At 42.4% G+C, this 25,970-nt stretch overlaps 1 protein-coding gene across 1 annotated transcript in view; it reads right to left on the bottom strand.

The window, feature by feature from the left end:
• Positions 1-919: 919 nt before the first annotated feature.
• The window catches only part of LOC109574931 (chondroitin sulfate proteoglycan 4-like), a 76,133-nt gene continuing 51,082 nt past the window's right edge, over positions 920-25,970 (bottom strand). Inside the window, exons 8-10 of the mRNA XM_070774685.1 lie at positions 25,049-25,221; positions 8,988-9,171; positions 920-8,349 (exon numbers count right to left, since the gene is read on the bottom strand). Coding sequence (XP_070630786.1) covers positions 6,302-8,349; positions 8,988-9,171; positions 25,049-25,221 — 2,405 coding nt within the window. The 3' untranslated portion in view covers positions 920-6,301. The remainder of the gene's footprint in view (positions 8,350-8,987; positions 9,172-25,048; positions 25,222-25,970) is intronic.

Here is a 25,970-nt window from a genome sequence, read left to right as displayed (position 1 = left end):
GTAGCACTTAGTATAGTGCCTGATGCATTGAAGATACTGCTCACATATGATGATGAGGATATTAACATCAGGTGATTATATCATTAAATCCTAACAAAACCCAGAGAAATAGGTGCTAATATCATCCCCATTTTTTGGCTGAGGAAACTGAAGTTCAGAGAGACTGAATAAGTTACTCAAAGCCACACTGCTTGGGAGCAGAGGGCCAGGATCCAAAACAAATCCAAAGTCTATTGTTAAACCCCCTTGCTATGTCACTAGTCCTGTGAGAACATGAGTGGGGCACCCTGAGGGGCAGTGATGCAAGGTTGGAGGCTGATGCCAACCACAATGAGAAGTGTGGAGGTTGGTGCCAGCAAGCTCCATAATTCTTGCTGCCCCACTGGGTGTGCAGCACTTACCTAGTTCAGTTCAGTTCAGCTGCTCAGTCATGTCCGAGTCTTTGCGACCCCATGAATTGCCTAAGAGGGCTTCAAATGAAAGCATAAGATCCTGTCCTCACCTCTTGTTTCTCTTTGCCCTTCTTTTCTGTACCCTTTTTTCTCCTAGCATTCCTTGTGTGATTCTGGCAGAGCCAATAGAGGAAACAGACCAAAAATTTCCTTTTAGGACAAAATCTTTTCATCTTCAATATCTAGAAGCAGTATCTAGCATTTAGCATCTCACATACAGTAGGTGCCTAATAAATGTTTGCAGATCACTCTGAGAAGGCAGCCTCTTCCAGGTCCCAATGAAATATCCAGTGGTGTTCTTGAGCAGCCTGGCAAAGTCCCTGTCATCCAACATGCCACACAGTGGGCTCCATGCCCACTTTTATTCCCACAAGTCTCCAAAATGAAAGGTTGTTGCTGAACCACAAAGACACCGGGATTCTTGGCCTCCAGAGGAGAACAATTCAACACAGGGCCAGTGACAAGGCTTGATGGCTCAGAGCTTTTGTGTAATAAAGTTTTATTAAAGTATTAAAGAGTTAAAGAAAGCTTCTGACATAGACATCAGAAGAGGGCAGAAAGAGTGTCCTCCGCCCCCGCTAGTTTTTAGCCGGATGTTATATAGCTACTAGCAGTCTGCAAATTAGAGAAAGGAAATGTCTCAAAACTCAGAGAATGGCACCAGGCCCTTCACCCACAACATGCATTTTGAGATAACATTGGCACCAGGTAAGTCATCCTGGCCATAAAACGATTGACGTGAATCTTGAAGAAAGGCAGATTTCCAAGCAAATATATAGTTTCATTAACATAGATTAGAACAATGCATGAGTTAAACATACTGGTTTGTCAAGCCAGTTCTGAGTTTTAGGCAGAACTGATTTGAAGCCCAAGTCTAGGGTAAATGCATAGTACATTAACATAGCTTAAGACAAACTTTTCCATAAGAAAAATGCTTTGGTTAGCTCCTCAAGGCTTGAGAAAAGTTAAGTTCAGGTGGAGCCAGGTGTCGTCATGGCAACACAGAATTTTAAGAGAAACCTCTTTTTAAATTTGTATAGAGAAGGGGAAAAAATCTAACACTTGTTTGTTTCCTCCTGCTGCGTAAGAGAGAGAGAAAAAAAAAAAAGTCTGACACTTGCAGCCTATTTCCTCTGCTTGGAGACCCCTGGCCTTCCTGCTTGTTACCCTCTCAAAAGCAAACCTCATTATTAATTACAATGCCTCTGAAAGATGCAGGAGGTGTGTAGTGCATGCCCCATTCCCAAATTCAGGGCATGTCATCTGATATGGTCCATTTCCTCCCATTACCTACCATCCACCCTCCAAATGTGTCTACTTCAGCTTCAGAAATCTAAACAAACAGTGTCATCTCCACTTAATTAATGCATGACTCTAAGGAAGTACTCCCAAGTGTTTGAACAGCATCTCTTGATGCTGTTTGAGCACGACTGGCTTCCCTGGTGACTCAGATGGTAACGAATCTGCCTACTATGCAGGAGATGTGGGTTCAATCCCTGGGTCAGGAAGACTCCCTGGAAGAAGAAATGGAACCCATTTCAGTATTTTTGCCTGGAAGATTCCATGGACAGAGGAGCCTGGTGGGCTACAGACAATGGGGTTGCAAAAAGTTGGACGCGATTGAGTGACTAACACTTTCACTTTTCTGAAAGGTTAGAATCTGCCAAAGCCTCCAGGTAAGGAAAAATATTAGACCCTCCACTCCCAGTCCACCTCAGAGAAAATATACCTTCTCTTAAGCAAAATTAGCCACTCTTCTGATACTAACCCTTAGTATCCACTTATTAAATCACCAGTCACTTGTTAAAATGAAAGTGAAAGTTGCTCAGTCGCTTCCGACTCTTTGCAATCCCAAGGACTGTAGCCTGCCAGGCTCCTTTGCCCATGGACTTCTCCAGGCCAGAACACTGGAGTGGGTAGCCATTCCTTTCTCCAGGGGATCTCCCAACCCAGGGATCAAACTTAGGTCTCCTGCATTGCAGGCGGATTATTTACCATCTGAGCCACCAGGGAAGCCCAGTCACTTGTTAAGAAGCATTGAATTCATCATGACAGAATTGAGACTATGCAGTTATAGTACTGCATATGGGAGAAACCTTTTCGGACTGATTTAATACTAAACAAGGCTTTGCCAAAATGTTTCATTTCATGTTTGATTTGAGCCAGCACCAAATGATAGACATTGTTTCCTTTTAATTGAACCCATATGCAAATCGGTAGAATACTCCAGATCCTCTGGAAGAAATCTTTCCAAGCTCTATTTGAATTACTTGATTTATGACTGAGTCTTGACATCTGGATCTCACACGGATGTTCGTATTCTAGCAGGCACACTCACAAACAATATGAATTATCATTTTAAAGCAGTTGTGTGTGTCTTATTCCAAAATGGACACCAAGTTTGTTTGGAGTTGCAGAGTTAACAGGAAAAAGAGGAGGGAAATCAGGCTTTTTTGTTTGGTTTGGCTGGTAGTCCTAGCTCCAGAGACTTTATGGCTGAAGCAAGGAAAAGGCCAACATAGTCATAGAGCCAAGTATGTCCAGCTCTTCCACAAAGAACAGGTATTCTCCTTCCCAGTCAAAGGAGAGCAAAGGCTCACTTACTGTATGCAAAGATGCTCCTTGGCCTTCTCTTTCTATGTACAAACTCAAGCACACATTGCCATTCTGCTTCTGCTGAGTGTCTGACTACTTAGAACAGACCTAAGAACAATCCTATGTTGTACAGTGATCAAACCAACCTTGGATTATGACTCTCATTCCTCCTTTTTTCTAAAGGGATCAAGTACAAATATAAAATTCAGGAATCCAGAAACTGCAGGAGAGAATCACTTTTGGGAGAAGAGCAGAGAAATCTAGTAGAGGATGAAATGATTAGATAGCATCTCTGACTCAGTGGACATGAATATGAACAAACTCTGGGAGACAGTGGAGGAAAGAGGAGCCTGGTGTGCTGCAGTACATGGGGTCACAAAGAGGTGGACATGACTTAGTGTCTGAACAACAACAACAAAGAGAAGCCTAGTTCAGCAGCAGTTGTCCATGGCCAGGGATGGTGGCAAAAGCTGTCTGTGGCATACATCTAAGGATCTAAGACAGGGTAGTTGTCTCTAGGCCTACATATGCTATGGTGGTGGTGGTTTAGTTGCTAAGTTGTGTCCAACTCTTGAGACCCCATGGACCATAGCCAGCCAGGCTCCTCTGTCCATGGGATTCTCCAGGCAAGAATACTGGAGTGGGTTGCCATTTCCTTCTCCAGGGAATCTTCCCAACCCAGGAATCGAACCCAGGTCTCCTGCATTGCAGGCAGATTCTTCACCAACTGAGCTACAAGGGAAGCCCCTACATATGCTATACTTCCATTTATTCTGTAGTTTGTGAAATCTGCTTCCACAAGAACAGTTAAAATTGGGTTGGGAGAGAAAAGCAACCTAGAAGAGCAGAAAAGGGAGAAGGTAAGGAAAAAGCCTTTTCTATACGGAACACTTTAGGGGCATCAGACTTTTGGGGACACTCTGACCTCATCTTTACCTTTGTAAATATCCTCCCCCCTCCCCCCTTTTCTCTTTTTCTCCTGATGTGTTCCACCTGTTAGTACAAGGAAGCTTTTTTCCTTAGACAAAAGATTATAAAGAAATGAGTCTGGTCAAGTTTTGTTTGGTTTTTAATATTCTCTTTAAAAATGTTCATGTTTGCCTTTAGCCTATCACAATTTCAAACACACTATGGAATTTTTACCCTTCCATTCCATTTTTAGAATACAGTTTTTGCCTAGACTTGGTAATGGATCTATTAATCCTTCACTGGATATAAAGGAGAACTCCACATTTATGACTTTAACCAGGGTTCTCAACTTGGCATTACTGACTTTTGAGGCCAGAAAATTCTTGTACAACGTTGGATATTTAGCAGCATCCTTGGCCTATGCTCGCTAGATGCCATCAGCACCAGCTGTAAAATCCAAAAATGTTTCCTGATATTGCCAAATGTCTCTTAGGAAGAAATTCCTCCCCCCACCCTAGAAACACTGGCTTTAAGAAAATCATTAAAATATGAAAAGGAGATATTAGATACCAATTTGAAAACTCAAAATCTTCATTTCCCAAGTATTTCAATATTTCAATACTTGAAAACTTTTTTAGTAGATTTTATTCATTGCCTGTCTTATGGCCATTTCCCAGCCCTCTGTAATTACATGGTGGGCTGATTCATTGATCTTTTCTTAAAATTTTTTCGGCCCTGCTGAATGGCTTGTGGAATCTCAGTTACCCCAACCAGGGACTGAACTAGGGCCATTGCAGTGAACGCACTGAATCCTTACCACTAGACTACCAGAGAACTCCTGGATTCACTGATCTCTGAGCTGGCAGAATCCTGTCCCAGCTCCGGAAGAGACGCCAATCATGCAAATCCCCTTTCCCTTTGCCAGTGGTTGGTCAAGGGATGGGAAACATGTAGCTCGGTTCTAGACAATAAGAGATAAAAGTGGGGGAAATGCTTGGGAAGGCCTCAAGATTTTAAAAAATATCAATAAATAACAATAAATAAGATCCTCTCTAGAAAAAGTCTTTCGGCCATCTCTCCTTTTCACCCACTAGGATTTTTGCCTTTGAGTGGGGCTATATTACTTGGAGCTTCAGCAGCTATCTCACAGCCACAAGGAACTAAATAAAAGGCTGAAATGCCAATAGCTTGAGGAAGGTAAAGTAGAAAGAACAAAAGAGCTTCAGTCCTCGATGTTGTCTTTGGACTGCTGAACTGGCCTTGGAATATCCACCTTAGGCTGCCTGTTAGTTGAAATAATTCAAAATTTTTATTGCTTAGCTAAACCAACAATCGGCACACTACAGTCTGTGGGTCACATCCAAGAACTAAGAATTGTTCTTACAGTTTTAAAAGGTTGTTAAAAAATAAAAATAAACACCCATATGTGATCCACAAAACCAAAATATTTTTACAATATGGCCCTGCACAGAACAAGTTCGCCAGTCCCCAACCTAAATCCCACTCATAGCAGATGTCTGATGATTTGCTACCCAAAGCATTTCTAACTAATAGAAGTATTGATGTATCCATTTTATAGCTGTGGAAACTGAAGCTGGGTTGGCCAATTGTAGGCTCAACTAGGCAAGTCAAATACAAATTTGCCATTATTTCAATTCATTGTAAAGTTAAGCCAAATTGAGGCATCACAAAAGCATTAGACCTATTCCTTAGGGCTTCAAATAATGTTTGTACAACAGGTTTGATGTTACAAATCAGAATAGACAAGGCCTCTTGATTAAACATAATGTGTTCAATGAATACCTTCAAAAGGGGCCAGACTGTCCCACTATCTAGAGCACCAAGGCATTTCCTGCATTAGGAAATCAAAGCTGGAGACTCCAAGGAGGAAAAGTCATTACAGAAAAACACCAGAAACAAACTCACAGATACGATCAATTCCCTCTTCTACTTGCTGACACAGTTCCTTCACTTCCTCACTGACTCACTCAGAGAGTGAATCTTCAAGGAAAAACATTCAAAGCCTTCCTCCACTAACTATAGCTTCTGTGTTAATCTGCAGTCAGGTCAGCACGTTCTGTCATGTAAACAGTGACAAAATCTTAAGCACACTCAGAGCACTGGGTCTAGAAGAAGGCAAACAAAACTTGTGGACACCCCCTAAGGTGAGTGTTGCACAAAAGTTACAGTGAGCACCTGCCAGCATCTAACCATGGAGCTGAAACTGAGCACCAAGGGGTGGCAGAGCCAGGCTTTTCTCGGTTGATCCAACCAGCATTTCTCTGCCTTGGTATCCCAGGACCTGGCACACAGCAGGCGGTCAGTGAGGAACGAGCGCCCTGAGTCTACACCCAGTACTGCTTGTGCTTTAGTGCTGGGTTGGTTTGTCTGCAGAGCTTGACCATGTCAGGATCCAAATTCATCCATGTCTCCCATGGAGCACATCTTTCTGCTGGCTCGGAAGCTGGAGACTTCTCCATGCGTTCACATGGTGGGGCCCTGAAAAGACTGACTGGAGCACTGCCAGAGCTTCTTGGGAGAGGCGTCACTGTGACGGTGGGAACCGTTGGGCTCCTCTCTGGCCTAGGACCTGCGGTTGTGGGTTCTAGGTTGATCTGGGGCTTAATAAGAGGTGTTGCCTTCTCTGCCTTCCGGCCCAGCAGCCAGACACATGAGGCCACCACGGTTACTATTAGCAGGAAGAGCACCACTGACAGTGGCATGATGACCATCAGAGGGTGACTGCTCTCCCTGGTCTGGGTGGGGGCCCCAGGGCTGGCTCTGGTGGCATCTGGTGACCAAGTGACTCTGGTGGGAGAAGCCATGACATCCAGAGTGGGCTCTTCACCACTGTGTCGTCCCCAGGGAGCTGCTTCCGGCCATCTGGTCTGGGTCAGCTTCCCCAGAGTTCCTGTCTGTGTTGTGGGTTCTGAGGAAACCACAGGCTTTTCCTGAGAGACACCGATAGTCACAAGGTTATCAGTGACTAAGAAGGAAACATTGGGGGTAAAAGTCTGCGAAAAAAAGGGGTCAGGTGGCACTATGGTGAAGGGGAGACACCCTGTCGCTGGTTGGACGTGGTCTGCCCTGAGCAGAAACGTGAAAGAGTCACTGAGGCTGTTGGGGCCCGTTAGATTGGCATGAGGCTCAAGAATCAGCAGTCCTTGGTCAATATCCCTCTGAGTGAACAGAGTAGCATCTTCCAAGGCAGTGTCCCAGCCTGCTCTTCGTACAAGTCTGCTGTGGACAGGGGGTTCTGTCACTTCAAATGTGGGATCACTGTTAGTCCTGTTAGCAAGCTCAGTAGCATCAAGGTCCTTTCTTGTCAGCTGATGGGCCACTCTGTTGGCAACTGTCAGGCCTGACGACACCCGCAGTAACGGCTGCACTCTGATGCCCAGTGTTTGTCCTGTCAGGTTGCTTTCTGAGGTAAACAGTGAGAACTGTAGCTGGTCCTCTGAGGCAGTGAGGTTTGTCATGTGGTAAGAGAGCTTTCCTAAATTCAGATCTTCCTGTCCAAAACTGACGACCTCCTGGTCTTCAATGAACAGATGACCATGCTGGAGGGGCCGCATAACCTTGTAAGTGACGTGGGGGCTCCTCCCATTGGTCACTGCTGACAGGTGAGTGCCAGTGATGGTGACACTTGTCTGGCCTTGTGGAAGAAGAAGGTCAGTGAGGTTCACAAGGGTGATGGAGACGGGGATGACATCCAGGTGGAAGAGCTTATAGAGTGGGCGGTGTTGGCCATCGCTGACACTGAAGTAAAACGCCCCAGAGGATGGGCTTCCATCGTGTATGAACCACACCTGAGAGTTATCAATGTCGGCTTGTGTGAAGTGGTGAACGGGTATACGCGGATGGTGCGCCATTGCCAAAAAGCCATTATTAGGATCATGGATGACCACATACCTGATCTCTTCTGGAGGACTATCTAGATCTTCCACTTTTAGGTTTTCAGGTCCTAAAACGAACCTATTGCCCTGCAGAACTTGCAGTCGAAGCCCTTTTGTCTTTAATTCCGGTGCTTGGTCATTTATAGGAGTGATGGTGATGTTAAACATCTCTTCATGAAAGTCGGCCTCTGGCTTCATGGTGGACTTGCTCTTTTCATTGGGCCAAACAGCAAAGGTAAAGTTATCAGCCAGTGATTCAGAGTCATCGTGAAGGTATGTGACTCCAAATGTATTAATTATATATTGAGAGAAATTGGGTTTTCTCTTGGTAATATTTCTCTCTCCAACCATAAGAGTTCCATGGTGAGGAAGAGATGTAACTTGGAACCAAATTTCGTATAAAGAACGCTGAGATTTGGGCAATTTAAGTAAGAGATTGGACGCATCTAACTTAGATTGGTCAATGAGAACTTTGTCTCCCTCCTTGACAACAGCTCCTGTTAAAAACACATGTAAAGAACAAAGTGGCATTTCATTAGAACTTTCAAATGATCTCACATTTGCCTGTCCCAGTGGATGATCCAAAACACCTTAGTATCTGAATTAGCATTGCTACCCAAGGCATACTAAAAAAATTAATTTTAAATACACACGCCCACACTATGAAGTCAGTATTTCAAGTAAGAGAGTTTTAAACCTTGAGATTCATTTATAACAAGTCCATCTCCTAACTTTCCCACTACCGGACTTTCTCTTACCATAGAAACAGGTATAGCTTTCAGTATCTCTTTCTTTTCAAGAATTTACCCTTTTTGTTATGTTCATTTTCCATCAACAGTTTTCAGTCGTGGGCATGGTGAAGTCCCCATTTGGAAGTACAAATAGGAATTCTTGAAAGCTAATTTTCCATTCTTTCCCCACTGAAACTATTAAGGCTCAGGAGAGGAAAAAGCAGAGGCCCAGAGAAAAAGCATACATAAAGAAATAACACATTTCATAGACATAAAAGTTTTATTTCAAAGATTGATATCATGGCATTGATGATTAAAAAGGGAAAGATTTATTCCCCAAATGTCCCTGTTCTAATAAGTGGAGATAAGGTATTGACTTTATCAGTAGGATAAGGTGGAATTACCTGTATTTGCAAGCAGACGACTCTGCCGACCGGGTTCGTTAATTTCATACGAAATAGTTATATGAAACTCCTCAGGGCCTAGAGCTGCTGGCGGGGAGGACACTGTGAACGTGAAAGAGTCTTCCGCGGTCCAGCCCATGTTTTCCCAGTCCATATGCTGGTATAATATCAGCTGTTCACTCACCTGGCCAGACATTAAGAAAAATCAGCCCCTGATTTCAGGGATCATATGAGAATAAACATATATCCCAATTGGAAGAGATATATGTTTTTTCAGGGTTTATTCATCCTCAGAGTATTACACATTTCCATGCAAATTTAGGAACGTTAAAAGTGTGGTAACATATTTGTCAAACCTAGGTGATTCTATTACCAAAAGAGAAAGAAAAGCACATTGATTTTGAGATGACTGATGCCTGTGCTATCTATATTATAGCAAGTTTATAATGAACCTTTACTTCCATGTCAGCATCATAACTACCAACTCCCAACCAATCTTGCTTCATATGTATTCCTACTTTTCTGCCCAACAGATTATTTTGAAGCAAAACACAGACATCAAGTAATTTCATCTGTAAATGCTCTAGTAAGTATTAGTAAAAGATTTTTTTTTTCAAATATTCAGTTACCACCCATATGGCATCATTTAATATGGTCCTCTGGTACCTATAGTTCTTACGTATTTGCAGTTATATCTAGAGCTTTAATAAGAATCAGGTTCAATTTTGCAGTAAGAATGTTTTACATGTATATTTCCTCTTGCATTGCATCACAAGGCAAAATAATGTCGGGCTTCTTCTCTTTTGGATATGTTAAAATTGATAGGTGGCTTCAAGTGTTGCCAGACTGATCCAACTATCTTTAAGCTCCCCATAAGTCTATCAACTAACAGTTTTACGTGCTCATTGATGCACCTGCCTAAACTCATTATTTTCATGGGTTTCCCCAGTGGCTCAGACTGTAAAGAATCCACCCGCAATGCAGGAGACTCAGGTTCGATCCCTAGGTCAGGAAGAACCTCAGGCGAAGGGAATGGCTACCCACTCCAGTATTCTTGTATGGGGAATCCCATGGACAGAGGAGCCTGGCAGGCTACACAATCCATGGGGTCAAAAAGAGTCAGACACAACTGAGAAACTAAGCACATTATTTTCACAGTGACAAAACACTGATATTATTCATCATTCCTTCTTCATTCTTATTTGGAATTCTTCTATAAAAAACTTTCTCTTATCAGCTAGTTGGCTGCACTGATATACAGTACAGGCAAGACAAACAGGATAAGTGTTTTATTCTTTTCCTTGTAATATCATTTTCAGAAGAATGAGTCCCTTGGCTCCAATCTCCAAACACTGACCACTGGTTTTGTTTTATTTGCTTGAGAATCATCATTAATTCATGAATTTTAATATATGGTGTATATCATTCTCTTGCAAGTATAACTCCTACTGATTTTTAAGTTTTCCCATCTTGCTTGAGACAGTTTTCAAGATTTAACTGAAGTCCTTAATGTCTGTGACCTATCACTGTCCTTTTTTTGAAAAGCTTTTTATTTTATATTGGAGTACAGCCAATTATCAATGTTGTGATAGTTTCCGGTGGACAGCAAACTCAATCATACATATACACGTATCCATTCTCTTCCAAACTCCCCTCCCATCCAGGCTGTCACATAACACTATCAAGGTCCTTTTTATATCAATTGATGGAGATGGTCCCAACCCAGTATCTTGTTGATACAACTGCCTAAACTCATTATTTTCATGGGTTTACCATGAAAATACCATGCGAGCAGCCCTTCCTCCAACAACAGTGACTATAACCAAGAAGGGAAGGCTAGAGATAAAATATTCAACCCTGAATTCCTAGAGGTCACATCTTTTTCTGACCTGCTATCTATTACAATATCTGAACTTACAGGTAGGTTCTGCCAAAGTACTTGACTGTCCATGTCAAAAGTTCTGAGGATAAACTATCATATAATTTACAGAGAAATTTTCAACAGTCAGTATTTGGAAATATGGTCTTCCATATCCGTGGGTTCCACACCCAAAGATTCAACCAACCATGGATCAAAAACATTTGGAAAAAAAATTCCATAGAGTTCCAAAAGTCAAAATTGTTATGTGTTACATACTGGCCATGATTTATAAGGCATTTATATTGTATTAAGTATTGTAAGTAATCTAGAAATGATTTAAAGTATATAGAAGAATATGTGCAGGTTATATGCAAATACAATTCCATTTTATATATGGCACTTGAGCATTCTTAGATTTTAGTATCTGCAGTGGTGGGGGATCGGAGAAGGCAATGGCACCCCACTCCAGTACTCTTGCCTGGAAAATCCCATGGGTGGAGGAGCCTGGTAGGCTGCAGTCCATGGGGTCGCTAAGAGTTGCATACAACTGAGCGACTTCACTTTGACTTTTCACTTTCCTGCATTGGAGAAGGAAATGGCAACCCACTCCAGTGTTCTTGCCTGGAGAATCCCAGGGACGGGGGAGCCTGGTAGGCTGCCATTTATGGGGTCGCACAGAGTCGGATACGACTGAAGTGACTTAGCAGCAGTGGTGGGGGATATAGGGAGGGATGGTCCTGGAACTAAAATCCTACAGATGTGTAAGAATGACTGTAATGTATTAATTAACAGAGGTGTGGTAATGCATTGCTTTGACTCTCTGCTCATGACAGTGGGTGTATCTAGAACCAGAAAGGCTTTTGGCTAGTGAATTTCATGGAATAAAAGATCTGTGTTCCCAGAGTGGCCAAAACTGCTGATGAGGATTTTTTTGTTTCTCATCCTATTCAAGGATAAAGCAAGTAAGTGCTGTCACTTGGGGATTTTAAGTAGGGAGAAGAAAATATCATCTCTCAACATTTCCTAATTAAAAAAACAAGGTGACTCATGAGAAATTGGACTTTCTCCAAAGATAGTAATTTCTGCTACTAACTAGTAACTGAATACCCTATTAGTTCCTGGGGAATAAGTCAGTTTTATTTAGTAGATCTACCATTTCTATTCCTAGTTTAAGATTTATGACAAAAGGTTAGTTATCAATATATTCCTCCTCCTAGAAGTAGGTGACTGTGCCATGGATTTTAGACCAGAGGATGGTTTCTGAAATGTTTCCATTCTGCTTGAGAAGTATAATATTATAAGGCAAACAAGATCCAGTTTCTTAATATGAAAATTAACAGACTATTAACCAGGAGGAAGGTTTTTGTGGATATGGGTCATTCATGGCCACTGTTTCTTTGGTATGAGTGAAAGTCAGCTTCCCTAAAAAACATATAACAAATTGTTAGAATAATCTAAGATCTTTTGATGTCTATTGTAAGGAAAATGATTTTCCCAAGGAAAGAATGGTTTTCATAGATGGGAAGAATAGACATGAAGGTCAGAAATCTTCTGAAAGAAGTAACTGGCAAAGAGTCTTAAACATAGTTCCGTATTTCAGGTGCCTAATGTAGGAGAGGTCTGTTCTGAGTTCTGTTTTTGAAAGGCATTTTAAGAGTAAGAAATTGTAGATAAAAAAGTGACATTTTACACTGGAGAGAGAGAGAGAATGGAATTAGATTCATCTTGAGTGTGTGAGCTTCCAAGACCCGAGAACAGGTAACTGAAAGGGCTGAGCTAGAAGTCAAAGGAAGTGAGGGCACCTGTGGAATGTCAACTTGCCAGTCATGCCTTGAAAGAGGATAAGAGGGTTGAGGTGATGTTTAGAAAACAACTTTGGCTTCACCAGCTTTAAAAGTCAGGTTCTAAGGGGTGTGTGTGTGTGAGTTGGTGTATTTGTGAGAGTGCCTGTGTGTGTGTGCATGCTGAGAGAGGGCCAGGAAAGGAAGAATAAGATCAAGACCTTATGAGAAAAAGTGCAGGGTCAACCTGAGGAGAGAAGGTTCTCAGAGAAGATTAGGAATTACTTGTTATCTCAAATAGAAAGCAGCCTTAGGAACAACTTCCAACAGCTCTGCATATTTCCACTGTGTTAAATATAGACAGATAAGCCACTTAGCAAAGTACCTGGGCTCTGGGATTAAGGGGAGGGGAAAGGGGTGTTTTTGTTCCCTATGGATTTAGATTAGCCCAGATATTTTCTCTTTTACAATCTTTCTGGTATGTCATTAGAAACTGAATGGTGTATAATTTCAATATAGAAAGAAAAATAGAAAATCAGAAAAGTCAGGGTTTCCCTGGTGGCTCATTAGTAAAGAATCCGCCTGCCAATGCAGGAGACACAGGTTCCGTCCCTGATCCCGGAACATTCCACATGCTACGGAACAACTAAGCCCATGCGCCACAACTACTGAGCCTGTGCTCTAGAGCCCTTGAGCCCAACTACGAAGCCCAAGCGTCCCAGCTACTGAAGCCTGCGCACCTTAGAGCCCATGCGCTGCAGCAAGGGAAGCCACCGCAGTGAGAAGCCCGTGCTCCACAACTAGAGAGCAGCCCCGCCTGCCGCAACTAGAGAAAGCCCACACAGCAATGAAGCCCCAACACAGCCAAAAATAAATTACAGGCACCGTTATTTTAAAAGAGAAAAGAAAACTCACCATCTGGCAACCAACTAGTAATAAACGCTTCAGGTAAGAATCCTAAAATGACTGCTGAAACTAGTGAGCTAAATTATGATGAGAAACAGGATATTTAGATGGTTCCAAAGCATCTCCTCATAGACACTTACTAATTTTCCCTTCACAGTTGAGAAACCTGAAAAACAGCACCTGACCAAGTGATGAAAGAAAATATCGTCAGGGACAGGGCAAAGCGGGCGCCGGGCAGGACACTCTGGGAAGAACCCGGCTTCTCTTGTGGCGCTCTTGCCCCAGACAAGAGGAAACATCAGATAAAACCAAACTGAGGGACTTCCTACAAATAACTGGCCTGTTGGCCACAGAAAACAGCAAGGTCACAAAAGTCAGCATGACTGTGGAATGGATCCAGATTAAAGGCGACTAAAGGCTCCTGACACCTATTTGCTATGTTTTGTGCTGTGGGTTTTCCCCTCTGCCATAGAGCACATTCACTGAAACAACTTGTCAAATCTGAGTAAGGTCTATAGATTATAAAACAGCATTACTGTTCATTTCATGTTGTTGAAAATTAAACTGTGGTTATATAAGAGAATGGCCTCTTGTTTTTAGGAACTATACAGAGCTAAAAATAAATGTACTAAATATAGAGGTAAATAAATACAAATATGTTACTAAATATAGTGGTAAGGGGGGCATCATGTCTGTAACTGGTTCTCAAAACTCTCAAAATATCAAAAGTGTGTGTGTGTGTGTGTGTGTGTATAGGGAGAATGATAAAGGCAGTTAAAAGGCAGTTAAATGCTAACATTTGGTGAATGTGGATGAACAGTATAAGAGAATTCTGTATTGTGATTTTTTCTGAGTCTGAAATTATTTCAAAATAAAAAGCTAATATAACAATTTAAAAAAGTAAATCCTGGGCTGTTTTACTATATCAGCTTCAAGAAGGGATCAACAGTGCCTTTTCTCTGATGACTCCGTTTATGTAGAATGGGGCATGTGCCTTGGCACTCTGAAATCAACAAGAGGTTGTAGACTATCCCAGCATGCACCCCACCTCCAAACTGGTCCATTTCTCTAGGACTTTACTGAGGTTGTATTCCTCTCCGAATGGGTGGATATGTGGCTCCAAATCCTAGACCTTCTCAGAGTAGTGCTTTTACTAGAAGGGACACTAGGATAATACCCTTTGGATCTCTGAAATCTAAACATTCTGGATCTCATAGCCTTGATTCCTACAGAACCACAAAGAAAAACATTTATCAGAGACCAAAGAGACAGATTTGGCTGTAAGAAGGCTAGGGATTCTATTGGTTTTTGTGTGATGAGTTAAAGTTTGCAGCTGAGAGGCTCCTGAGATGCTCAAAGAAGTTGGAATTTCAGTAACTCCTCTCCCTCCCCGCAGTGACAGGGCTAGCTGGGAGCAGAGCGGGGGCCAGAACCCAGATGTCCAGGCTTATAGATAAGAGCTCTTTCTTTAGAGCCATATTACTGGCAACTTTTTGCCCCCAACTACTTGAACCATCAACTCTCTTCCTCCAAGAAGGAAAAGGATGTTCACTAATATAAAAATGGAACCACAGGAATGTAGTAAAATATGAACCCTGGATTGATCAGCCGCTGTGAGGTGCTTAGTTACTCAGTTGTGTCTGACTCTGCAACCCCATGGAGTATAGCCCACCAGGCTCCTCTGTCCATGGGATTTCCCAGGTAAGAATATTGGAGTGGGTTGCCATTCCCTTCTCCAGGGGATCTTCCTGACCCAGGAATCTCCTGTGTCTCCTGCATTGGCAGGAAGATTCTTTACACTGAGCCACCGGGGAAGCCAGATTGATCAGACCCAAAGTCAAATATAAATATTACCAACTGCCAGCTCTGTGTCTTTTATGCAAGTCATTTAATCTCACTGAGCATCCATTTATGCATTAAAATACAGAATCATATCTGACTTGCAGATATGCATTTGACCTAATTGGTCTTTTGCCATATCAATGTTCAAAATGGCGGGCTTTGGGCATTTCTAGGGCTTTCAAGAAAGGATCTAAGCCCTAACTAAACAATTCCTTACAGATGGAAGGCTATATTCATTTTTTATAGTGAATCATGGCATGAGAATATTAAGCAATCAGAAAGTTCTAAAATATGCCTAAATAAATAAATATTTTCTCATAAAACAAAGGAAATTGTAGGCTGGAATTCTGGCACATATTTTGGAAGCTTACTTTCCGTTGCTTTGTAAATAAACATTAGCTCACCATTCTATGGGCTTCCCAGGTGGTGGTAGTGGTAAAGATTGAACCTGCTGATGCAGAAAACATAGGAGACATGGGTTCAGCCCTTGAGTCGGGAAGATCCCCTGGAGGAGGAAATGGCAAGCCACTCCAGTATTCTTGCCTGGAGAATCCCATGGACAGAGGATCTTGGTGGGCTACAGTCCGTGGAGTTGCTAAGAGTCGGACACAACTGAAGAGACTTGGCACGCAAGCATGCACCATTCTACACTTGGTGATTCAGTAAATATTTGTTTAACAAACAGATACACTACTTACAAAGTGTTTTACAAATTTTAATTATAAAGTGTACATTTATATCATGAAGCAGTAGAAATAAGGCAATCCAAGACATCTTACCCATTTATTTAGTAAAAACACATTGACAGTACCTAACTTTAATTGTGCCCTAAATATATGCCAGGCATTCTGTTTGGCTCATATGTAACTCATTTTATTTTTGTTTTAGGAGGGATTGTTATATTCATTTGACAGATTAAAAAAAAAACTGAGGCTCAGAAAATTTAAATAATTCACTAGCCAACAGGTATAAGAACTCAGTTTTTAATTCAGTCTTGTGTGACTCCAGAGTTCATTGTACCTATGTGTGGAAAGCTCAGTGTGTGCTAAGTCACTTCGGTCATGTCTGACTCTGAGATCCCATGGACTGAAGCCCGGCAGGCTCCTCTGTACACAGGAGTCTCCAGGCAAGAATACTGGAGTGGGGGTTGCCATTTCCCCCTCCAGGGGATTTCCTGATTCAGGGATCAAACCCCATCTCTTTCCTCTCCTGCATTGTCAGGTGGGTTCTTTACCACTAGTACCACTCGGGAAGCCCAGAAAGCTCAGTGGCACTATAGTAAGCCAGAAATTCACAAGTTAGGCTCTCTAACCCTAAGGAATTCAGGAATGTTGAAAGTGAATTGGTAGGTATGATTAGGGCAGACAAGTGCCATTTTGGTCTGGCCTGTCTAGGACACAGTCAGTAATCTCACCAAAAAATCTCTATCTTGGGCAGATATTTGTAAGGAAAGGAGACTACAGGAATCCAAACAGTTCAAAAAGATTAAATCTCCAAGGTTCCATGTAGGTTAATAAAAAGTCCTAAAGGCTAAGACTGGGAAAACAACAAGCTCCTGTGCTCCTGAAGGATGATCTCAGAGAAATGACTCCTTTTTGTGAGCCCTTTCTTGTTGCCACCAGGACTGGGACCAACATGCCTGCAGTGAACAGCTAGTTGGGCATAGCTGTTCAAAGGTTCCCAGAAGAGGTCAGAAGTCTGGGGCAGCTCAGGATGAACCAGCTTAGAGGGTGCCCAGGTATCAGGCATGTGTAAGTCCCAGGCATGACTCTCCTTACTGGAAATGGATAGAAGAGGCATTTTAGGAAACTTAAGTTCCTAAATGGTGATATCTGGAAATCTCCAGCTAGAAATGGGCAACTGAAAACCAGGCCCAAACAATTATCCATGCTCCTCTATACTCTACATAAAAATATTACAACAAAAAGCTCTTCATGGGAGCCTAGCAATATATCCATCTACAGCCCTACCTGACAGAGAGGTCCAAATCCACATTTATATGGAAGCAGACTTGCTTCTTTTAAAAAAAAGCAGACTCTTTTTTTCTGGAGAAGGGAATGGCTACCCACTTCAGTATTCTTGCCTGGAGAATTCTTTGGACAGAGGAGCCTGATGGGCTACAGTCCATGCAGTCACAAATAGTTGGACACAACTGAGCGACTAACACTTTCAGACACAGATTTGGGCTTCCCAGATGGCACTTGTGGTAAAGAACCCACCTACCAATGCAGGAGATGTAAGAGACTTGGGTTTGATCCCTGGGTTGGGAAGATCCTCTGGAGAAGGGCATGGCAACCCACTCCAGCCTGGGAAATCCCATGGACAGAGGAGCCTGGTGGGCTACGGTCCATGGGGCTGCAGAGCCAGACATGGCTGAAGTGACTCAGCACACACGCACAGACGTAGATTTTCATGGGCCTTATACCATTACAAGCATGGAGTCCTTTAATAAAACTACCAAGTGAGATCGTATGGGACACCTCGCTTTTATTCTATATGAACATACTAGGCTAAAAACACCCACCAAAAATATCAGGGCCAAATCTCTTGAACCTGTGAGTGTTACCTTCTATGGCAAAGACTTTGCAGATGTGACTAAGTCAATCTTCCTAAGACGGGAAGGGTATCCTGGATTATTCAGGTGGGCTCGAACTGCAATCACATGAATAAGAGGGATGCAGAGGGCTAAAAGATACAGACAGAAGAGGAGAAGGCAATGTGACCACGAAGACAGAAATTAGAGAGATGCGGCCACATACCAGGAAAGGCTGGCAGCCACCAGGAGCAGGAAGACAGGAGTGGAAGAAGTTCTCCCCTAGTGCCTCCAGAGAGAGCATAGCCCTGCCATTGCCTTGACTTCAGTCCAGTGAAATGGAGTTCCAACTTCTGGCCTCCAGAACTATGAGACAGTAAATTTCTGCTGTTTTAAGCCACCAAGTCTGAGGTCATTTATTACAGCAGCTTTAGGAAGTTAATAAAAGGAGAAAAGCTCAACCATGCTCACTGAAATGGGAATTAGTTCTCTCTGCTTTTTTGGTTATTCAAAGCCAGCTTCAAGTTTGAACAATGAATAGGTGGCTAAATGACAATGCAATACAATAATTTCCATGCATGCAAAAATATGCTAGCACATAATTCAGTGAACTGCAAGGGCCAAATCAAAATTGCTAAAACAAGAAACTGGAAAATGTTCAAAATGTCTACTGAGTCTAGTTGCCATTAAGCTTGTCACTGAACAGACCCCAAGAAAGCAGGGGTCAGGGTGGGGCAAGAGTGATCACTAACACAAAGAAGCTTATCCTTCCCTGCACAGAAAATAAAAGAGCCAAAGTTTAACCATCCCATTACAGTCTCCATTAAGTTATAATAAATTAGCTTCTCTCCTATGGGAAATGCGTTCACAATGTCTTAAAATGTACACGCTGATTTCAGAGTCTAGAAGGGGTTATTAGACAAAACTCATAACCCAGAATCGATTGTATCATTTTCTAAATGTGGACCTGGAATCCTGTATCTGTGCTGAAGCAGCAGGCAGAGATGAAGATGGATGATCTACCCATAACAGCATAATGGCTGAAACGCAATTACTGGGCTTTATGGAAAAGAAAAAAGGCCAGGCGTCATAAACCTCAAAACCAGAACACTTTGCTTTTTAATGATTTCAAATTATCTAAACAAGCACTGGAATGAAAATCACTCAATTAGCCTTGTGCTCTACTAGTAAGAGAATTCTTTAGAGAATTCAATTCTTACTTTGTACATTCTTTGAAATGAACAATAATTTCTCTACGTTTGTAGAAAGGTTTTATTTCATTTTAAAATTTGATGATTCACCTTCTCTGTGTATTTGTATGTTTAATTCTTCAGGATGTAAGATTTTCAGCACAAATTTTTGTGGTTTAGCTATTTGCTCTTGGGCAGTTGTAAAATTACGCAGGTGAAAAACAAGAATGTTACTGTTTATCTTGGTAGGTTGATATGGTATGGTTTGAAAATCATTAATTTATTCCAGGATAAGAAAGTATTTTGAGCTATTAACTAACAAATGTTTTCCCCACAATTACTCTTCCAAAGGGTGATATTAAGCAAGAAATGTCTTGATTTCTTTCATTAGCTGTAACCATCCAGAGCCATTAATTTAAATGGTCATTTTTGTTTATCTATCAAAAGCCAGACAGGGTATAGGTTTTACATGCAAATGATACAGTGTTTCTGCCTCCCCTAGCTGAGTGGTAGAGAGCTGGAAAGAATTTATCCTTTAAGGTAAAGGTGTGAAAAAAGACTCAGCCACCACCTGTCTGAAGCCCTCTCCGCATTGGACCCTTAGCAGGTTATGGGCTAGACTAACTCTTGAAATTAGAAAAAACTAATCTAAAAAGTCAAAAGGCAACTGAAGCCGTTATATTACATGAACGTGGCTGAACAGCTCTGAGCTCCTTTTATAATGAAAATTGTTTCCTCTGTAACATCTCTTCTCACCAACCAGATTGAAGAGGACTAATCAAAGCACACAATAAGTGTTCAGTTAAGGTCCTTGTTCAATAATTTCAGGGAAAAGGTTTTAACCATAGTCGCTACCTCCAAAACCTATCCCACCCTCTTTTTTACTTTTTCTGGAGCTGCTGGGGAGGAAACTGAACCATCATAAAATGGCTGAGAATTTGACCAAGGTCCTGTATGACAGAGCCCATAAAACTATTGATTTTATGAAGGGATTCATAATCTATTTGCATGTGAAGAAGAAGACAGGATCTGAAAAGAAGAAAGTCAGGGAGGTAAACAGTAAGTTTCCTTCTCTTCCCAAGTCACAAATCAAAATGTGCATTTTTGAACACACAAGCTAAACAGAATTGGAACGCCTTCACCTAAACACCAATTGCAGTGGATTTTTTGATGATGCTCTACTCTTTTTCAGTACTAATTTTCTTTGTTTTGATGTCAGGACCTTTTTTATTTTTATATTTTTTTAGCTTTTTATTTTATATTGGAGTATAACTGGTTAACAATGTTGTGATAGCTTCAGGGGGACAGCAAAGGGACTCCGCCATACATATCTCAATATTAATGTTCTGCTCTAATGTTTCCTAATTTTATTTTTACAATAAGCACGTGTTATATAAAAACTCAAAAAACCCACACACACTGAAAGAGCCAGAGTTAGCAGTTGGGTTTATATTCTTGCAGAGTTTCCTTTGCACATTCTCCTCTCCCCCATAAGTACTGATGCTCTTTGTGACTAAAGAAGCGGAAGGGGAGTCAGGGTATTTTGATGAAATTTATTCACAGAAGCTTAGAAACTTAGCCAAACACATCCTGCAAAAAACACCAGGTTTGTTCAGCCGCTCCCAGCTTCTCTGGTGAGGCCTTCCACCGGGTCCTCCTTGCCCTGACCCTCTGGGGTGGGATCCTTGGCGCTGCCCCACCCTCAGGCCTCAGTCTGCCTCCAGCCTGTGCTCTGCCCAAGGATGCAGTGCTGCTGGATCCAGACAGGAAGCCCCTGACATGGTCCCCAGCCTCCTCTTCTTGTCATCGCTCAGGGAAATGTGTTCCAGAACACCAGGGACTCTTCCACAAAGGGAATCAGTGAGTGGGTGACAGGATGAAGCAAACGCCACTTTCCTCTCACGGCCTCATTTCCATTCATGGAATCACCACAGCCCATTAGGGGAGATGTAGCAGCCAACTCCAGTGTCCCAGAAAATGGCCTGCCCCATGAAAGTAGTCCTTTGGCTACCAGAGGAAAGAACTTCTCGCATTTTCAAGGACAAAAGGATAATCACAACAGCCTTAGCTACTATTTATTTAGCATCTGCTACATGTGGAGCAGTGTGCTAAACATTTTGTATTTACTTTCTTGTGTTAATTCATTATAAACTCTAAGAGGAAAGTATGGACTAGCAGATAGGAGCATGACCTATAATCGAGACCCTGAGTTCCAATCCTGACTCTGACACTTGTGAACTGCGTAGCTGCGGGCAAGTGGCTTAACTTCCCTGTGCTTTAGGATCCCAGCCTGCAAAGCAATATAATTAGTAATATAAAAGAAATCTGTGAAACTGCTGCACTCAATATGTCAGCAAATTTGGAAAACTCAGCAGTGGCCACAGGACTAGAAAAGTTCAGCTTTCATTCCAATCCCAAAGAAGGACAATGCCAAAGAATGTTCAAACTACCACACAGTTGTGCTCATTTCACATGCTAGGAAGTAATGCTCAAAATCCTTCAAGCTAGGCTTCAGCAGTATGTGAACCAAGAATATCCAGATATACAAGCTGGGTTTAGAAAAGGCACAAGAACCACGGATCAAATTGCCAACACTTGTGGGATCATGGAGAAAGCAAGGGAATTCCAGAAAAACATCTACTTCTTCATTGACTATGCTAAAGCCTTTAACTGTGAGGATCACAACAGACTGTGGAAAACTCTAAAAGAGATGAGAGTACCAGACCACCTTACCTGCCTCCTGAGAAACCTGTATGTGGGTCAAGAAGCAACAATTAGAACTGGATATGAAACAACGGATTGGTTCAAAATTGGAAAAGGAGTATGTCAAGGCTTTATGTTATCACCCTGATTATTTAACTTCTATGCAGAGTACATCATACAAAATGCCAGGCTGGATAAATCATAAGCTGGAATCAAGATTGCCAGGAGAAATATCAACAACCTCAGATATGCAGGTGATACCACTCTTATGGCAGAAAGTGAAGAGGAACTAAAGAGCTTCTTGATGAGGGTGAAAGAGGAAAGTGAAAAAGCTAGCTTGAAACTCAACATTCAAAAGACCTAAGTCAAGGCAGACAGTCCCATTACTTCATGGCAAATAGAAGGGGGAAAAGGGGAAGCATTGACAGATTTTATTTTCTTGAGCTCCAAAATCACTGCGGACAGCGACTGCAGTCTTGAAATTAAAAGACGCTTGTTCCTCCGAAGAATAGCTATGACAAACCAAGATAGCATATTAAAAAGCAGAGACTTCACTTTGCAGACAAAGGTCCATCTAGTCAAAGCTATGGTTTTTCCAGTAGTCACATACAGATGTGAGAGTTCGACCATAAAGAAAGCTGAGTGCCAAAGAATTGATGCTTTCAAATTGTGGTGCTGGAGAAGACTCTTGAGAGTCCCTTGGACAGCAAGGAGACCAAACCAGTCAATCCTAAAGGAAATCAACCCTGAATATTCATTGGAAGGATTGTTGCTGAAGCTGAAGCTGCAATTCTTTGTTTGGGCACCTGATGCAAAGAGCCAACTCACTGGAAAAGACTCTGATGCTGGGAAAGATTGAAGGCAAAAGGAGAAGGGAGCGACAGAGAATGAGATGGTTAGATAGCATCATTGACTCAATGGACATGAATTTAAGCACACTCTGGGAGATAGTAAAGGTTAGGGAGGCCTGGTGTGCTGCAGCCACAAAGAGGGGTTGCAGAGTCAGACAAGACTGAGCAACTGAACAATAACACAACTCAGCAGAAAGCTGAGAAAGCTGCCATTCTAATGGCATCCTGGGACATAGGGAATGTTCAAAATGGTTTCAACTGTCATTACTACTATTTCCCCCCATTTTACAGATGAGGAAACTAAGGATTAAAAGATACATTATAACTCACAGTTAATCCAGGTCTTCCCACTTCAGAGGCCAAGGCTGTGTCCTCAGTCATAAGTGGTCAGTAGTGGCTCAAGGAGCAGCAAGAAGGTACCTGATTCTTACATATATGCTCTGTCCACACTCTTATACCAAAGACAGGGAGTATGGGCTGCTGTGCTGAATTCCCACAGACTCTAAAAGTATCTTAGATGCTGTTTTGGGGAAATAGGAATCATCCCAACCGGGAGTTACCTGCATAAAGGCCTGATGCCTGGTACACAACAGAAGGGTCTCCCCATTGTCCTCTGATTCAAAGCACTGGGCAAGGCCACACTGGCATGTTGGGTGCATGCTCACCCATGCATGCACAGAGGAAAGGGCTGTGTGGAGAAGAGGGATGTTCTCCTGGTCCATTCAAGAAGGAGAACACACCTTTCTCTCTGACCACACCTGACTTGTGACGTTGCCCAGGCTGTGCTTCCACACTGCAGCCTGCCCCTGCCTCCACGAGGACCACCAGCTGGGTCTAACACCCCTCATTCCAACACCACTGTGCAGGTGCTTTCCAGCCCTGAGCCCCATGGTAACACATCACCCACAGACAAATACCTGCCACTGATGATACAAATAGCTGCCACTGATGATAATAATCCATCAAGACTTTTTCTGCCCTACTAGTTGGCCTTCTGGGCTTCCCTGGTGGCTCAGACAGTAAAGAATCTCCTCAATGCAGGAGATCTGGGTTTGATCCCCGGGAAGATCCCCAGGAAAAGGGAATGGCAACCCACTCCAGTATTCTTGCCTGGAAAATTCCATGGACAGAGGAGCCTGGTGGGCTACAGTCCATGCGGTTGCAAAAAAGTTGGACATGACTGAGCATGCACGCACTCCAATCTAAATTATTATATATTTGCAACGAAAGCAGTGGAAATTAAAGCTTGAAATGATCACCATCAAAAAATAATTTTTTAAAGAACTAGGGCTAGAGTCAAGGCATCTTAATAGGACTGTCATCATTCTTGCTAGTATTCAAAATACTAGCAAAAAAAAAAAAAAACTAGGCAAGTTTTTATGCCTTTGGGCGCATTAAAAGTTCCCCCTCACAATGTAGTTTTCATCCTTAATTTCTTTTTTCCTTCCTCCAGAGTACAACTGTGAACTAGAGAATTTATACCTCCTCTTTTCAATGTCCCTTTCAGAACTTCTGCTAACCTTATGATCTGTTCCCTTCAATGCATCCCAGACAAAGGCAATTGCAAAGCAAAAGCTAAATTCAATTCTGCTACATCACACTGGAGAAAAATGGCTCAACAGTTAAAGGCAGATTTGTGGTTCACTCTGGCTATTTCCTCTAAACTTGACAAGACTTTTTTATTCCTTAGTCATGTAAAGCTACAGCCAGATCAGCTACCATATCCCTGTTCCCATTGTTTAAGAATGGAAAAAGAAAGTTGAATGATGTGCAACAGTTATTTTCAAGAAGACAATTTGGAAACAAAGATTTTTAGAAAATGAAATCACACATAAGCAGTCAGATTCCTAGGGTGCAAAAGTAAAAAAAAAAAAAAAAAATCAAATGACTTGAAGGCTTATACATTTAAATAAAAAGGCACGTACGTAGATGCTGGTGGTGAGAAGTTGCAAACAGATGGCTCTGGGTGCATATTAAACACACACACACACTTTATACACATACATATTTACATGCATACATACAACTGTAATATGTGAAATTATGTATATCAGTTCATATATTAAGCATAAATGTACACAGACATATCCTGCAGGATTTACTCTTGTAACTCTGCTTTGGGTTCCCTTTAAATTCATCTTTAGTGATAAAAGGATCCCCTCTTATTTATTAGACACGAGGTTTGAATTTGCTTGGTGTTTTCCGCCAGTTGTGTTTTATCCTGTGTTCACCACAAAGTGTCCAGTTTTAAGACCAGCACAGCTGGAATGAGTACCTGCCTGGGCAAAGGGGCACCTCTGCTTGACTTTAACAGGATGAGGACGAGCAGCGAGGGGCTCGCTTTGCACAGACACCGAGCCTGGTCCAGCTGCCCAGAAGTACATCAGGACTCACCAGATTCTGCGTAAACACGGAAACGTCCTCCGTGCTGTTGTCAGAATTGACACGTAGCAGCCTCCCGAGTCTAGGGGAACGTATGACGGTAAAGGTTATAGTTCTGTTTCCTGCACTGTCCACATCGTTGGTCACAGCTCGCAGGTCACGAGATGAAAGGGGCTTCACGGAACCTAAGTGAAGATGAAAACATGCATGTAGAGCATATGAAGGCTATGGTTAATGACTTTTAAAGACCCCTGGGAACTGGAAAACGCGTAGTTATGTACAGGAGACTGGCTAACTTTAACTTGAAATTGGGCTATGAGGAGCTAGTGATCCATGAGGCATCTGTTTGTGGATGTGCTTTGCTACTAGGGCTGGAGATGAAAGGAAAATCCCACGAAAAGACCCCCTCAGCCCCCACAGTCCTGTGTGTCTAACTGATCTCAAGAGAAAGAAGGCATGGCCAGGTGAGTGGCACCCAGCTCAGCTCTGGGCACAGGAAGGGGGAGTCAACGTTGTGCATGGAGAGAACAGGAGACAGCCCCCTCCCCGGGAGAATAGGCCCATCCTGGCCTGATGGCGGCTGTAGGTGCTCCATGGAGTGTCCATCTGTGGACACCTGAGGGAGAGGCTGGCTCTGGAACAAATGTGAGAGGTCCCAGAGGACCCCCAGACATGCATGCTGCATGGATAACATGGGGAGGGAAGAGCCTGTGTGGATATCATGGGAAGAAGAACCAGTGTGAGAGGTCAGTGTGCCAATGTGACCTCACTGATAATCAATGGCCAGAGAGACTGGGGGACATGCAGGTTAGAGCAGTGCTTCTCACATGCTCCATACTGAAGGATCAGTGTTTCCCCCTAAATCCACTGTGGGCCAATAATTTTATAAAACACAATAAAACACTGCAACAACGTCAAATTGCTATAAAATTTT

This window comes from Bos indicus, chromosome 20, assembly GCF_029378745.1.
Source record: "Bos indicus isolate NIAB-ARS_2022 breed Sahiwal x Tharparkar chromosome 20, NIAB-ARS_B.indTharparkar_mat_pri_1.0, whole genome shotgun sequence".
Lineage (NCBI taxonomy): Eukaryota > Metazoa > Chordata > Mammalia > Artiodactyla > Bovidae > Bos > Bos indicus.
The sequence above is the reverse complement of the archived record's forward strand: the minus strand, read 5'-3'. Positions and strand labels throughout refer to the sequence as shown.